The sequence below is a fragment of the Rattus rattus genome, chromosome 8, assembly GCF_011064425.1.
Source record: "Rattus rattus isolate New Zealand chromosome 8, Rrattus_CSIRO_v1, whole genome shotgun sequence".
NCBI lineage: Eukaryota > Metazoa > Chordata > Mammalia > Rodentia > Muridae > Rattus > Rattus rattus.
In genome coordinates, this window is record NC_046161.1 from 11,712,708 (window position 1) to 11,728,489 (window position 15,782).

At 43.1% G+C, this 15,782-nt stretch overlaps 1 protein-coding gene across 4 annotated transcripts in view; it reads right to left on the reverse strand.

Moving 5' to 3' along the window:
* Fat3 (FAT atypical cadherin 3) overlaps positions 1–15,782 on the reverse strand; it is a 456,579-nt gene that overhangs the window by 72,391 nt on the left and 368,406 nt on the right. For all 4 annotated transcript variants that reach the window (XM_032911177.1, XM_032911175.1, XM_032911176.1 and 1 more), the window contains 3 exons: positions 12,492–12,767; positions 9,839–10,049; positions 1,686–5,759 (listed from right to left, as the gene is read on the reverse strand). In XM_032911177.1, the coding sequence (XP_032767068.1) occupies positions 1,686–5,759; positions 9,839–10,049; positions 12,492–12,767 (4,561 nt within the window). The remainder of the gene's footprint in view (positions 1–1,685; positions 5,760–9,838; positions 10,050–12,491; positions 12,768–15,782) is intronic.

Genomic DNA, 15,782 nt, shown 5'->3' on the forward strand with positions numbered 1-15,782 from the left:
AACTACAATATATAAAGATCAGCCTACCTACCATAAGAGACTTACCTGTCCGTCCCCAGCTGGTGTTGGTAGTGACTGAGAAACCTTGTCCTGGGAGGCTCAGGGTCCTCCCTGTAATATCACTTTCTGCCACCTTTGGCTAGAATTCAATTGTGCTTTAGTTGAATATGATTTCAGCTCACGTGAATTTAACCTCTCTATTAAATGCTTTCAGTGCGGGCGAGCCCACACCATTCCTTTGTTACATAAAATGATTAATGTTCCTTTGTTAGTCTGAGGCAGCACAGCTAACTTGTGCTACATCAAGAGCAAAGCTTAAATCTAATTAAAATCAGTTGGTGGTTGACTCTGCTAATAGTAAGAGGAGTTTCAGCGACACTGCACTCATTGCTCTGGTGAAGCTGATGGGATGGCCCTTTATGTCATCTGCTGATACTTCAGAGACCATATAAAAATAATTAAGTCTGAGTGTTTAACTGTTCTTCCAAGTACAAAGGGTCCCTCAGGGTGTCTTCCCCCAAAAAACTAAATACAAATAAATCAAATTCTTTTTTTTTTATTCTTTTTTTTGTCTCTCCTTACCTAGATGCTCTATGTTTTAACTGCAGAAATCCACATTTTTATTGAGTAAGATGACAGGTTTTAGAGAAAGCACAAGATATATAAAGTGAGAAATGTCATCAAAGGGGTAGCACCTTGAAAGACACAAAGAAGAATCTCAGGGAAGTATGGCAATCTCAAGCTTTTGGTGTTTGCTCCAATACAGATCTTATTCTGCAGTGATTAATTAACTTCCCACTAACATACTTAAGCAGAATCTGTGTCCTAAGGGCATCCTAATTAATTCATTTTTCACTCTGAATAATGTGGTTTTTCTAAGGGGAAAGCCACCTGACTGCAACTATTGATAGATTATTTAAAATCTTTTGGCATGTGGCTTATGCTGTGGCTCGGAAAGTCTCAAAATCAAGGTATTATCTCACAGGACCCAAGTGGTTTAGAGGAGGGACTTTTCTAGATTGCCAACCCTTCCTTCTTCATCGCTGAAAGTGGGTCACCCCAGAAAGCCGCTCCTGAGCAGCGGAAGACTTTTCACTCCGATGTGAACCTCACAGTCTAACAGAGCCGTGGTGACATTTTTGTGCATGCTTAGTGACCTTATTTGTCTATCTCAGCTTTTTCTGGTGAACAGCTACTTACTATTGGCGAAGACAGACAGAGGTTCCAAGGAAATAGGGCTGTCAGAAGACATATACTTCTATCCTCTGTTATAAATTTAGAATTCTCAGCAAAAGGTCAAACCGAGATTTCTAATTTGCATGTGTGTGACAACACATTCTTATAACCAGGAGAAAGCTACACACGCAGCTTAATGAGGGACATTCTATTGTTCTTCAGCATTATTAAGAGCTCACAAGGGATTTAGTTTCCACTAAAAAGAGCTGTTATTTTAATTTCTTCAATTAAAATAGTTTGCTCAGTGTTTGTTTTTCAAAACTGCAGGAGGTGATATTAAGGTAGGCACCAGCTAGGGTAAAAGTGGTGTAGACATCAGCCAAGTGAACTCCCCAGGCAATCAGACCAGAGTCCCACGACTTATGTCCTCCTCTCAGGCCCCTGTCATTGTTATCACCACCTATCTTCAGAAAGAAGAGCACATAGGGAACCTGGGTGACGGCACTTACCTGTAATGTGGTAGCTCACTTGGCGGTTTATGTTGGAGGTGTCTTTGTCCAAGGTGCTGAGAACAGCTACCACCTCCCCCGGCGGGTCACTCTCCTTCACGTTTCCTCGGTACACCTCATGAGCAAAGACTGGTGCATTGTCATTTATATCTGTCACCTTGACCGAGACCAGAGCCATGGAAGAAAGAGAGAAAGCCTCTCCGAGGTCGGAAGCTACCACGAAGAAGGAGAAGGTGGGATCTGTCTCATGGTCCAGGTCCTTCAGTGTACTGATCCATCCTGTGTTGCTGTCTATATTGAATGCCTCCATTACCTTTTCAAGATGGGAATCCGAGTGTAGGGAGTAAGTGACCTGCCCATTGGCTCCCCAGTCCATGTCTATGGCTCTCACCTGGGCAAGCTTGGTGCCGACAGGCATCCCCTCCATTATGATTGTTTCATAGCTCGCTGTTTCAAAGACTGGTTTGTTGTCATTCAGATCTAACACCTTGACATCTACATCCACAGTGAAAACAATATCCACTTTGTCCAAGGGTATAGTAGCTGCTACTTTAAAGTGGAAAGCTGGGCTGACTTCATGATCAAGGCGTTTGTCAAGCTTGATAGCACCTGTCTCTTGTTCTATGATGAAGACATTCTCTTTGTTATTCTCTGGCCGTTCTCCATTAACCGTGCTGAACCGGACACTTTGATTGGGTAGAATCCTCAAGGTGTCTATTGTGCTTCCAATGGATGTATCTTCTGCAATGGTAAAGGAGTACTGTGACTGGGTGAATGAAGGCAGAAACGTTTCAGGGGGCAGGACATGGATATAGACGGGAATGAGGGAGTGTCTGACTGGAATGCCGCCATCTACTGCCTTCACAAAGAAGGACAGCACCGTGTTTCTTAGTTGGTTAAAATTGCCTTTGGTCACCATCCAGCCATTATCAGGATCAATTTCCAAGAGGTCAGCCACTGACACTGAGGCCTCACTATAGAGGGAATATGTAATCCTAGAATTTGCTCCATCATCTGGATCCAAAGCTTGAACTTGTGTGACCAAGTGGCCCCTTCCTACGTCAGCCCTGACGCTGGCCCTATATTCCACTGTCATGAACTGAGGGGCATTGTCATTCTCATCCACCACAATCACCCGCACGGTGCAGAACGTAGTTCTCCCACCACCATCCAGGGCCCTCAGATAAATACTAATATCTCCTTCCAGAGGGTTTTCACGGTCTAGTCTTTCTGTTGTGATGATCTGTCCATTGCTGTCTATGAGGAACCGATCCTTGGCAAAGTCATTGATGATGGAATAGCTGACCTGTCCATATGTTCCTGGATCCCCATCTGTGGCTCGGACATGAATGACCTTTGTCCCAGAGGCTGCATTCTCTCTTACCTCAGCTACGTATGTGCTTTGTGAAAAGGCAGGGCTGTACAAATTAGCCCCAAGAACCCTGATGTGAACCTGGGCAGTGCTGGTAAACAGTCCATCAGACACAGACACATTGAGACTATACAGAGGCTCCATACGCTGCTTCCGGTGGCTAGACAGTGTGAGAACTCCACTCTTGCTGTCCATCAGAAAGCTGGTTCGATCATTCCCAGATAAAATGCTGTATTCCAACCGGTCAAAGTCAGAGCTGTCTGCATCTGAGGCTTGCACACAGGTTACAAAATGACCCCGGGGGGCTAATTCACTCACATAAGATTCATAAATGAGCTGATTAAAAACTGGAGGGTTGTCATTGACATCAGAAATGTAGATATGAACCAGGACTTCACTGCTCAGGGATGGAAAACCATTATCAGTTGCTATGACTTTCAAGGTGCAGTGTTGCACCAATTCGTGGTCTAGCATCCTCGCTGTCAGAATTAAGCCACTTGAACTATCTATGTGAAAGTAGTCTGTGCTATTGTAAGTATCCTGGACAATCTGGTAATGGACCAGGTTGTTGTTTCCCGAGTCTGCGTCAGTTGACACAAGTTGCAGAACAGGTGTTCCAATAAGAGACGATTCAGATAGTGTTGTGTTGTAAGTGGGCTGATCAAAAACAGGAGGGTTATCATTGACATCATCCACTAGCAGGTCCACAGTGACTTCAGCCCTGGCACCAGTAAGAGCATCACTAGCTCTCACTGTCAACTTGTAAACTGACATGACTTCATAATCCAAAGGACTAATGACTTTTAGAACCCCAGTGTCAAAGTCAATGTTAAACTGTTGGAAGGGATCTCCATCGATGATGAGGTATATGATGCCCTGGCCTTCTGGGCTGGTGGCATTGATGCTGAGGATGGGAGTGTTTATTGAGATATCTTCATTGATTGATGCTGTATAAAAAGGCTTATCAAACACAGGCATCGCTTTGTTAACAATGGTGATGGGAAGTTCCACAAACGTGGACAGAGAAGGAGTGCCACCATCCTTGGCAAGAATGGTGACTCCATAGTCAATGTTGGAGAGATCTGAGTTGAATGCTTCTTTTAAAATCACATTCCCTGAATTAGGGTTAATTTCAAAGTGACCATAGTCATCCTGCAAGACGTAGGTCACTTCTCCATTGGCACCTTTATCTTTGTCGATGGCTGTTACCCGGTATATCAGAGTCCCTGGTTCAGCATCAACTTGCACAGCAGCATAGTAAGGGAGACCCACAAAGACAGGAGAGTTGTCATTTACATCTTCAATGTTAACCCTGACTACCACCCTCGCCACACGCAAGTGGTCTAGCTCACGACTGGCTTCCACCACCAACTCATACAACTCCTGTTCTTCACGGTCAAAGGGGACTCCTGTGGTCTGAATGACTCCTGAGGTAGATTTTATCTTGAATTTATTTCCTGGGTTTAAGATGCTGTACTTTAAGGGCTCATTAAGGCGGTTTCCAACTGCATTGACAATAGCAACTTTGGTTATGTTTGTGCTGTTCTCTGAGATGGAGGTGGAATAAAAGCTTTGTGTGAAGTGGAGGCCACTGTCCATGGCTTCTTTAACCATGATGGTGACCATGGCAGTACTGTAGAACTTCCCGTCAGATACTCTGACTATTAGCATGTAGTGATCTTTGGAGAGATTATTATCTTTTATGGTAAGCACTCCAGTATTTGGGTCCATTAGAAAATGATCCACACTCCCTTCCATGAGACTGTATGTCAGTTCAGGGGGTACCTCAGAGTCAGGGTCAGTGGCGCTCACCTTTAGAACCTCCACACCAATGTAGGTGGGGAGAAGTAAGACAGTTTCAAACACAGCCTGAGTGAACACGGGTGGATTATCATTCACATCTGTCACCTCAATGTTGACCTCAACCGGACTCTCTGCAGTTAGCTGTGGGTTCCCGCTGTCTCTCACGTGCACATGGAAGTGGAAGTGTGCGATGACTTCATGGTCCAGGTTGGCGATTGTTCTAATGGCTCCTGTGCTGGAGTCCACTGTGAAGAACTTCTTGGCTGTGGACTCCACGATCTGATACACCAGGAGTGCGTTTTGGTTACTGTCAGCGTCGGTGGCTCGGATCACGAGTGGGCTGTTGTCTAAGCTCCTGACAATGCTGTTGATGGGGGCAGCCTCACTCAGGCTACCTGAGTATTGAGAGAAGAGAAACACAGGGGGGTTGTCATTTTCATCCACAACCTGCACACTGACGGTGGCATTGGAAGCCATGCCTGCCATGTTAGTGGCCTGAATGATGAGTTGATAGGAAGAGGTATGTTCATAATCCAGAGCTCTCCTAGTGGTGATGACTCCAGAATATGGATTTATGGTAAAGACTCCATTGATGTTTCCATCTTTGACTTCATAGATTAGGGTTGACTGGCTGATGGCTGAGATCAGGATGACAGACGTTCCAATATCCACATTTTCATTTACTTCAGCTTGGTAGTCTTTGTGAGTGAACTTGGGGTGGGAGTTATCAGACATGCTGATGGAGATGCGGACAATTGCAGTGGCAGACATTGGTGGCGAGCCTTGATCTGTGACTTTAACCGACAGGACAAACTGACCCATGGCTGTCATGTCTGGCTCTTTGGAAATGGTGATGATGCCCAGGACTGGTTCAATCTTAAATGTGTTCCCTGTGTTCCCTAAAGCACAGAGATCAAAGGGGAAATGAGTTACAGGAGGGTCATTAAATTATTCCCATGGAGATTAAATCTTATTCTCAAGGTGCTTGTCTACGCTGTGACTAGCAAAAAGAAACAGTTGATATTCCATCCTAATTTTTCTGATATTAAAAAAAACCCCAGAAATTTCTTTCTGTGGTAAAAATTATATCAAATCAGTACTTCTTCTTTTTTTTTTATCGTGTCAAGCCAGGAGAGGAAGAGAGAGAGAGAGAGAGAGAGAGAGAGAGAGAGAGAGAGAGAGAGAGGGAGGAAGAAATCAGTACTTCTTAATCCAGGATAAAATCATCAGCAACAACACTATGTACACATTTGAGCAGGTACAGGAGAGTCCTTCTGTCAGGAATGTGAGGATTCCTGGACTCGTGAGAAGAGGGATAACTGGCATTGGCATATACCATCACTAATACATCTGCCTCTGTGAATATGTGTTATAAATACAAATATAAAATTAATACACACAATGCACACATACACACGCAGACACACACAGACACACACACACTCACATTCACGCACATACCCATATCAGTGCTATATTAAGCTCAGTCTTCATGTTTAAAGAGAGAACCGTAGGAATAGTTTCAGAACCTCCTCACAGTCACTTGGTTTCAAGCTGTTCCATCGGTAGGGTTTGCGTGTGGAATCCATGCTACTTTATCACCTAAAAACTGACTTTCTCCAATGGGCGACTTTGCTTAGATAGGGAATTCTTCTAAGTTATTGTTTGCTTTGCAAGTTGTAAGGATTTCCTCAGACTTCCCCTCCCTCTATTCTTTCCTTTTGTCCAATACCTTTCCTATGCTGTAAGAACACACACAGGCCCAGAGGCAGATGTACAAACAGACATAGGAATGTGAGAGTGTTACTCCAGTCTGTAGTCACTGTGTTTACTCATTAGAGAGCTTTCCAGTGAAGTAGACAGTGACAATCATCTTAGTTGTCTTTGAAACTAGGAGCACAAGGCACCGCTCCTATGAAATGAAGGCGCAGGTGTGGCTGCGATAGGTCTGGTATGGGAAATAAGAGGGATTATAGTACAAACGTCTTGGCTAAGCAAGTGTGGACCCAGTGTCCATGTCACCTGAGCAATGGTCCTCTCCAAGTGATGAAGTGGACACAGCTTTGGCCAAAGGATTCATGGATGCTGATGTCCTAATTCACAGTTTCTAGATCAGTCCTGCCTCACACTTGGTCAACAGAGTTTCACAGAAGGAATGAAGCTAAGGTATGCTTTGGCTCCAGATGACCTTTGTAGCTCTCTGTTCCATCACTGGTTGAAGTCACATGCTATCCCCTTCAAGGGTACTGTGCTCCCATGTTGGGTCCCAGCTGGGCCTTCCTGTTCCTTCCCTCTTTGACATATAGATTCTTCCCTTGGAATTGGCTACCTGCATATTCTTTCCTTCAACTCTTATATGGTGGCTCCTGCAGACTTTTACCAATATGGCTGAAGCTGTGTTCCTACTGCAGCTGTACCACATGATAATTACTGTGGAATGGCCAATAGGAGAGGTAGATTTGAAAACATTACTGAATCTTAGGATCCAGTGTATTCTCAACCCTTGCTATCTTCTATTTTGCTGCTTTAGAAGCAATGTTAACAGCAAATGCCAAACTTCAATTCTCCAAGATTCAAGCTCTGCCCTTCTGCTTTGCTTCAGTCCAAAGTAAAAGCGTTAGTAGTGACTTTAGAGGCCAAGTAAAAGGAAGTTTATAGTCTACCACTAAACAAGATAAAATCTGGCTTATCTGAATTTTGTGAGACAAGTTCAATAAAACCTAGCATTTTATACAGCCACCCCTCTCTCGCTTTTGTTTCCCTCATCTGGAAAGGAGCTTGCTGAGCTGCTCTGTGAGGGCTCTGCAGGCCTGGGGTCTAGCTATGCACTTTTGACAGACAGGCAGGCCCCAGGTTGGACTGTGTGTGTGAGGGACAGGCAGGCTAGGGACACGTGTGTGTGTGTGTGTATGTGTGTGTATGTGTGTGTGTGTGTGTGTGTGTGTGTGTGTGAGAGAGAGAGAGAGAGAGAGAGAGAGACAGAGAGTGACAGAGAGAGACAGAGAGGAGAGAGACAGAGAGACAGAGAGAGACAGAGACAGAGAGACAGACACAGAGAGACAGACAGAGAAAGAGACAGAGACAGAGAGAGAGACAGAGAGAGAGAGAGAGAGAGAGAGAGAGAGAGAGAGAGAGAGAGAGAGAAAGAGAGGCAGGCCACAGGTTGGAGTTTTGTGTGTGTGTGTGTGTGTGTGTGTGTGTGTGTGTGTGTGTGTGTGTGCACAGTGTGCAAGACATGCGTGTGTGTTGGGAAGGGGCCTGCAGGCCTGGAGATTGGGCTGTGTGTTAGAAAGGATTAATTTGACTGTTTCAGGTTTCTCATGCACTCTATAATTTTCACTGGACTCTTATGCATAGAATCAAAGACTAGGTTTTGATATATCTATCATTCCTGGATTTTTTTCTTCTGGAAATTCAGACTTTCTATGTTAAAAAATGTTTTAAGAAAGAGCTTTTATCTGGTATTTTAATCAGTTGTCAGAGAAATCTCTGTGTTCCATGCTCCAGACATGGAGGTAAAAACATGAGGGATGCACTGTTTGGGAGGGGTGCGACCAATTTGTTTTTGATAACCTAAATATTGGTTTAAAAGTTATCTGAAGCCTAAGAGAGATAAAAGTAGTAATTTTCTCAATATAATAAACTTCTTGCCATACAGATAAATGTCTATAAAATGATAAGAATGTTGGAAATAAATACTTACATCCAAATGTTTACAGTGTCCTGAGATAATGTATATGGGAGGAACCAGGGAAAGGAAAAGATAAGATTAGGTGACACCTTGGGAAGAGCAGCTGAGGGTGGACAGATTGGGTAACGCCTTCTGTGATAGTCAATATTCATTTCTAAGATTCACTATTTGCAAGCTAGAGGGACAAGAATTACTCAATGTAGTGATACCAATAATATGGGCTAACCAAAGGGTATAAAATACAGTTTCTAAATAAGTTTAGATCCTTGGAAACCCAACAGTAATAGATGGGGAAACTCTAGGCACATGGCCATTAGTGATCAACATCTTTCCTTTTCACTTTTCTTCTATGTGAATGTTAACACTGACCCATTTAAAATATGGGCACCTAATCTAAAAAGTTGACTTTTGTACATTTGATATAGGATATATATGCACACATATATGCGTATATATGCATATATATATATGTATGATTGGCATTGCTTTTTCTCAAACTTCTATTCCTAAAGTAGTTTCCTACCATTTCTATTTTAATTCAGCTGCTCACTCAAGTGCTGTCCATTTAAGAGAAGGGCAGGAAGCTCTCCCATTGCTGCCATGGAGAGAGTGTGCATTTGGCATCGCACAGAACAGACGTGTCACAGAACACTTTGGGAATATGCAGCATGAATATTCAAAAATGACAAAACGGAGGAAGGAACACAGACCAAATAAAGGAGACTCGTCTCTTTTAGGTTCATGGTTCTTTTCTTGCTTGGAGATTCATCTCTGTCATAAATGTTTTTTAGCTATCCATCTTCAAACCATCTATAAGTTGATCTTCAGATATTAGCATCCTTTGAAAAACACTAAGATTTGACGCCAGTGCTCTTGTTTATTTATTGGTCTGGTTAAACAAGCAGTGCATTTCCTGTAGTTACCAACTACTCTGTGGGTCAGACGGCTCTCACATAGGAAAGGTGTTTGTGTCCATGGTGGGCACAATGGGATTCCTGAAGTCTGCAACTCACCCACTAGTAAGTGAACCTAACTTTGGTTATTTTAGTTTCAGTCTATAGTTTGTTGGTTTCTGGGTTCAGGCCACTGAATTTATTATACATTTCTTTTATTCATTTCAGAAAACTCCAAAATTGAATGCAAGGAAGGAAGCTCTTCCCTTGCTGCCAATATTGAAACGCTAAGAACTTTATATATCATTGCACAAGTAGGTTGGTGAGTTTATAGGGTGGGATGTGCTAGTAGGGTGGGTGTCATGCCTTGTGCAGTGGTCTCCGCAGCTCTCACCTGCTTCAATGGAATATATGAGCTCTGCATTTTCCCCCTTGTCTTTGTCCAGAGCTGTCACTTGCAGAACAACTGATCCCAGAGCTGCTGATTCGAAAACCGATGCTTCATACAGTGGATTGGTGAAGTAAGGGCTATGGTCATTAGCATCTTCCACATTCACGATGACTCGGGCCAAGTTTCTTCGGTAAGGAAATTCCTGATCTCTGACCTTTAGGCAAAATACAAGAAGCAGTAGGACTGAAAATGTGAATTGTAAACAACTCTATGGCTCTTTGCTGAGAAGGCAAAGTGAGGTGTTGCATGCAAAGTGCTTGATCCAGACTTGCACACACTACAAAGGACTAAGCATACAGGAGAGGGGGGGGAGGAGGGGAGGAGGGGGAGAGGGGGAGAGGGAGCCATTTGAGAGCAGGGCAACATCATCATCTCTATTGTTTCCCTGGATCCCCGGCCTGTTATTCCATTCACAGGTACCACAAATCTAGTCCTTTTATTTGGTTTCCACAGCCTCTTCCTCTTTTCTATGTGTTTATATCCAGTCATGGAATAGTAATTAATGAGTACAGTATTCATGGTGTTCATTCATTCATTAATTCATTTATTTAACTAACGTTTATTGCTATTTATGATGTCAGGTTCATGGCATAAGTAAAACAGTTCAGTGATGAACTAGATAGTATCTACCTTCAAGGAGAGTACAGTCGGGTTGGGGATTTAGCTCAGTGGTAGAGCGCTTGCCTAGCATAGCAAGCACAAGGCCCTGGGTTCGGTCCTCAGCTCAAAAAAAAAAAAAAAAAGAAGAGTACAGTCTTCTAAATGGGTGATACAAGCAGGCCAAGAGAATGGCATAACACAAAACAGTTAAATGCCAGAGTGGAAAACATTTACAATCCCTTATTGTGAGGAGGAAGAGGAGAGGGAGAACACTCAACTTCCTAAGATGAAATACCAAGGAAAGAGTAGAAGGAATAAAACGATGGTAATAGTGACAAGTGATGTTTTTAGGAACACAGCTCAGAGCTGTGAGAGAAATGTGACCACTGGAAGGATGCCCTCAGTAATAACTTCTAAGATTGGGAATCTCAGTGTGATTTTGCCCTGTGAATCTGCTTAATAACTTTAAGATTCCCCTGAATTGCATGTAGCTGAGGCTTGTGAATAATCTATCCTTTATCCATGCGGTGCAGTATCTGATGTGTTGTTAACTGGATTAATACCCTTGGCTTGCTCAGTTTTAGACTGTGTAACTCCAGAGAGATGTGAAGACATTGGAACATATGCAAAAGGAGCTATCAAGGAGCAAAATATTTTCATGACTAGTTCACAGAAGAAACGAGCAGGTAAGGCTTGGAAAAGGGTGACCTAGAGCAGTTGGTTGTTCTAAGCATCTACCTACATAAACAATGAATGACAGTGAGGGACCAGACTGATTTTTTAATTTCCTGAGGAAAAGATGAACAGAAATGACTTGAAAAACAAGAATGGGGTTAGTCACTGATGTCAGGCTTCTGCTCCTGACACATCATGCAAACATCATGATGGCCAGTATGCCATGCTGGATTTCTATAGCTTGGATTGACAAATGCCCAAGGATACAACCAAACTCTATTTGTGGATTTTTTTTTTTTAACAAATTGAGCATTGGTCCCAAAAGTGTGAAGACTGACAGTCTCAGTGCTTGGTACACAATATGTACTCAGGGGTATCTGTGAAAGCGTGAATGTATGAGTGGCTATAGTGCTCTACCAGGTGGCCTCTGGGAACCCCTGTTTCCTGGAGTCTTAAGTGGAAACTATAGCTGAGGGCATGGCACTCAAGTTACCTCTTACCCAAGAATATTCCCAGTGAAGGAAAAAAGTTGCTTCTGTTGTTGATGACTTGGGTAGTCATAGGCCTAGGCATCCTGAACTCAATCAGTGCACAAGACTAAATCACTGTCACCCCTCCTGTTCCTTGGGAGTGTAATGGGGGCCCTGGTAGGCAAAGGCTGTATATACCAATGTTTCTCTGAGGCTCATCACAGGGACAGATTGTAAGCAATAAGTGAATCAATGATATTTTTTATTCCTCTTTCTTATCCACTGTATGGATTAACCAAAAACCTCAGGTTAAATGCAAAAACACTTCTAGATAAGGTAAGGTAAGGTAATTCAGAACCACGAGTCTTTGAAAATTTAATTCATGTTCAGTTCTTTTTGGGTCACCAGTATTATCAGTAGGTCCAACACCAGTGGAGTATATCATAGATTGAGTCTCTAAATACTTCCAAGGACAGAGCTTTATGTGGGCCGAACACATTATTACTACATGAAAAACTAATCAAGGAATTCTTCTAAACTTTTTGACACAATCTTATGGCTCCAAACGAACCCTAAAGTTGGGAACATTGTCTGTTGCTTTCCTCTCTAACTTATCTGTCAGCAGCATTTCCTGAACAGCCAGCGCCTGCAGAATACATCTAATATTTCAGGTTGACAAGAAATATGGAGTTACTCTCTTAGAGCAGTAACTTCTTCGGTGAAACACAAAGGCAAACTCCATGCAACCTGACAGTGCAAAGGCTAGATTTATAGAATTTAAGGACCCTGGCTTCCTGAGGTGTATGGTTGATGGTTCTGTCAGGAGAGCAAAACTATGAGTCTGGTCCTACCATTATGTTGAGGATGTGCTTGTCCTGGGCCTCGTGGTCCAGCCTTTCAGCAGTGTAGAGCACGCCTGTACTGGGGTCTATCCGGAATTTCCTCATGCTGATGGCATCGATGCTACTGTGGATGGTGTAGCTTAGCTTGTGCTTCTCATCTCTGTCTGTGGCCTCAATCTGCAGTATCTCCGTGTCAGGAAGCACATCCTCAGAAATGGTCACGTCATAATGTGGCTGGGAGAATTCTGGGCCATTATCATTATTATCCAGCACCTTAATAAATACCTGTAGTTAAGAGAAGGCAGCATGATAAGAAACATTAACTCATCCATTGCCAGTGAAAGAGGTCACCTTCTTATTTTCCCCTTCTCTGTATACTTGGATACTAGCTTCTAGGAGCAATCTCAGCATAGAGTAAGTTCTCTTATAGAAACCTGCTGCCGGTAAATGGTTGACAGCAAACCATCAGTTCACATTAGCAGCAGCATCAATTATGGTTGGATCTATAATCTCATTAATAATTGAACAGCTGAGATAGCCATGAGAGGTGGTAATTCTATGGACTTATCTAGGGCACAATGTGTGTGATTACAAGGTGACCTTGGAGGCTTTTATTGCCTAAAGTCCTATCCATGTGTCATTTCTTATCTTGGGCAAACACTGCAACAGTACAGGGATTAAACTTCTTTGACAACTGAACTGGAATGGAAATCTCCTAGGAGACACACTTCTACATACGGTTTTGAGGATGTTTCTAGAGAGTTTTATCTGATGATGGAAGTCCCACTTAGAATTTTAGGGGCATCACCACATGGGCTGGGGTACCAGGTTGAGTAAAAAGGAAAAAGGAAGGAGTCAAGCTGACCAGCCCCTCACAGTCCTGCAGCCTTGTTTGCCCATCACCGTGGAATGTATCCTACCAAGCCATGAGACAAAATCAACCCTGAAGTAATCGTTTTGCCAAGTACTTGTTTTACATCAATGAAACAGGTAATTAATATGAAGTACAGAAATAGATCAAGATGAGGTAGGGTACAGGAAGGAGGGAGTATTGGGTGGGCTGGACTGTACTCAGAGTTTCTTAGTACCCATAGGGAGTGCAGGTGGGTTGAACTGTGCTCAGAGCTTCTCAGCACCCATAGCCTCACCCTGTGCTTGTCCTTTATCTGAAAGAAAACTATCCATAAACTTGCTCAGATAGCTACAGTACGAAGCTACCATTGTTCCTCCATAAGACACCATGCTATGGAACTTTCTGGGCAGGACTTATGCTGATCACTCAGCTTTGACAGTGATCAGCCCATGGCTAATCTGGTTTAATCTGTAATCATCTCTATGGGTCACCCCAGATTGTTTTGAAGCAAATCACAGTTATCAAATCATTTCAGTATGAATTTCGAAGAGGTAGGGGGCTCTTAGAATAAATAAAAACACATGTATAAATACTTACAACAACATTATTGTCCCTATCTTAAAAACCAAAAATACAACTCCTTAGTGGTAAATGTACACTCAGTGCTAATATATCTCCACTGTTAAAACGCTGCATATATGCATGCATAAACGTATTTGTGGTACAAAGGGCTCAAGCATCGTATTTATCATGTCCCTTCATATGGAATCTCCCTCTATCTCGTTGTAAATCCTCAGGACTTTCTCTTCCTCGTGCTGATCAGTGCATGGAAGACACTGAGGTTCTTCTGTGTAGTTCCCAGTCTGAGGTTTGCTTACAGCATCCCCGTGGCCTTTCTCTCCAGGATCAGGCCTCAGACTTGTTATCCATTGCTAGTGTGGTCCAGGAGGCATGGCGTGCTTCCTGCTCAAGTTCCTATTCAATTTTATTTAGTTTTGCACACATTCTTCTAGAGTGACACCGTGCCCTTCTGAAGATGCGTTCTTCTGCTTTGCTAGCAGTCATTGGTGATCATTAGGGACTAATCAGTGGGAAAATTTAAAATGTTTAATGAACCGATTCTAGGATACCTCCTTGCTTGTTAGCTGGAAAAGCCCCATATAAGAAACTTCTCAGGTCTTTGCTTGCTATTCGATTACCATGCAGAGGAAAGGAAGGGTAACTACTAACTCTTTCCCTTATTTCAAAGTAAGTCGATGCTTCCTTAGCTCCACTGAGAGTGGGCAATGATGAATATTTTTAAGTGTAATTGTGCTCTATCAAGTTTTTGTTTGCATTTTTTATTATTAAGGTTTCTATGTGATATGCTGTGATAAATATCATGACCAAAACAACTCATCTCTCATCTTACATGCTCCTATCAGTCCATCATCAAAGGCAGTCAAGGGAGGAACTCAAGGCAAGAACCTGGAGGTAGAAACTGAGGCAGAGGCAATGCAGAGACATTTAACCAGCCTGCTTTCTTACACAACTCAGGACCATTGGCCCTGGAGTACCACCACTCACAGTGGGTTGGGCTCTCCCACTTAATAAAATCAAGGAAATGCCTCTCTCTCTCTCTCTCTCTCTCTCTCTCTCTCTCTCTCTCTCTCTCTCAAATATAATATTTTATTAACTCTTTGAGAATTTTGTTTGATGTATTTTGATCATATTTATTGGTCCCCAATCCTTCTCCTGAGACCTCTCAGAGCTACTGCCTACCTCCTTCTGAACTTCGTGGTCCCCTTTCCTCTTAAAAAACACTCAGTGTGGGTGGAGACAGGCTCAGTGGTCAAAAACACCCACTGCTCTTCCAGAGGTCCTGAGTTCATTTCCCAGAAGCCACATGGTTTCTTCCAGCCATCTATAATGTGATCTGATGCCCTCTTTTGTCATGCAGGTGTACATGCAGATATGCATATGGAGATATACACTCATGCACTTAAGATAAATAATCTCTTTTAAGTAAATATTAAAAGAAAAAACCACCACCACCCGGCGTTCAATTCGTGCTTCATATACTCACAGGTGCATCGACGCACGCTTAGTTACCAGTGGCCACACCCTTAAATAAACTGACCCTCCCTCCCCCAGAACATCAGCTGAGGTGAGATTTTATGACTCTTTCTCTTTTCTATGATGGGATGTGGACTGGCTTGACCTTGTGTAGGTTTTGGCCAGGGCAACAACAGCCTCTCTGAAATCTTGGGCGCAACTGTCCTGTCATGTCCAGAAGACACTGTTATGCTCGTGTCCTCCCAATCCCTGGCTCTCCCCACTGTTCAGCCTCCACTTTTACGATGTTTACTGAGCATCGGCCAGGGAGGGGTGATATAGTTGTTACGGCCCGGCACTACATTATTAGCACAACGATAATGGTATGGATTTTGGCACAGTAAGAATAAGAC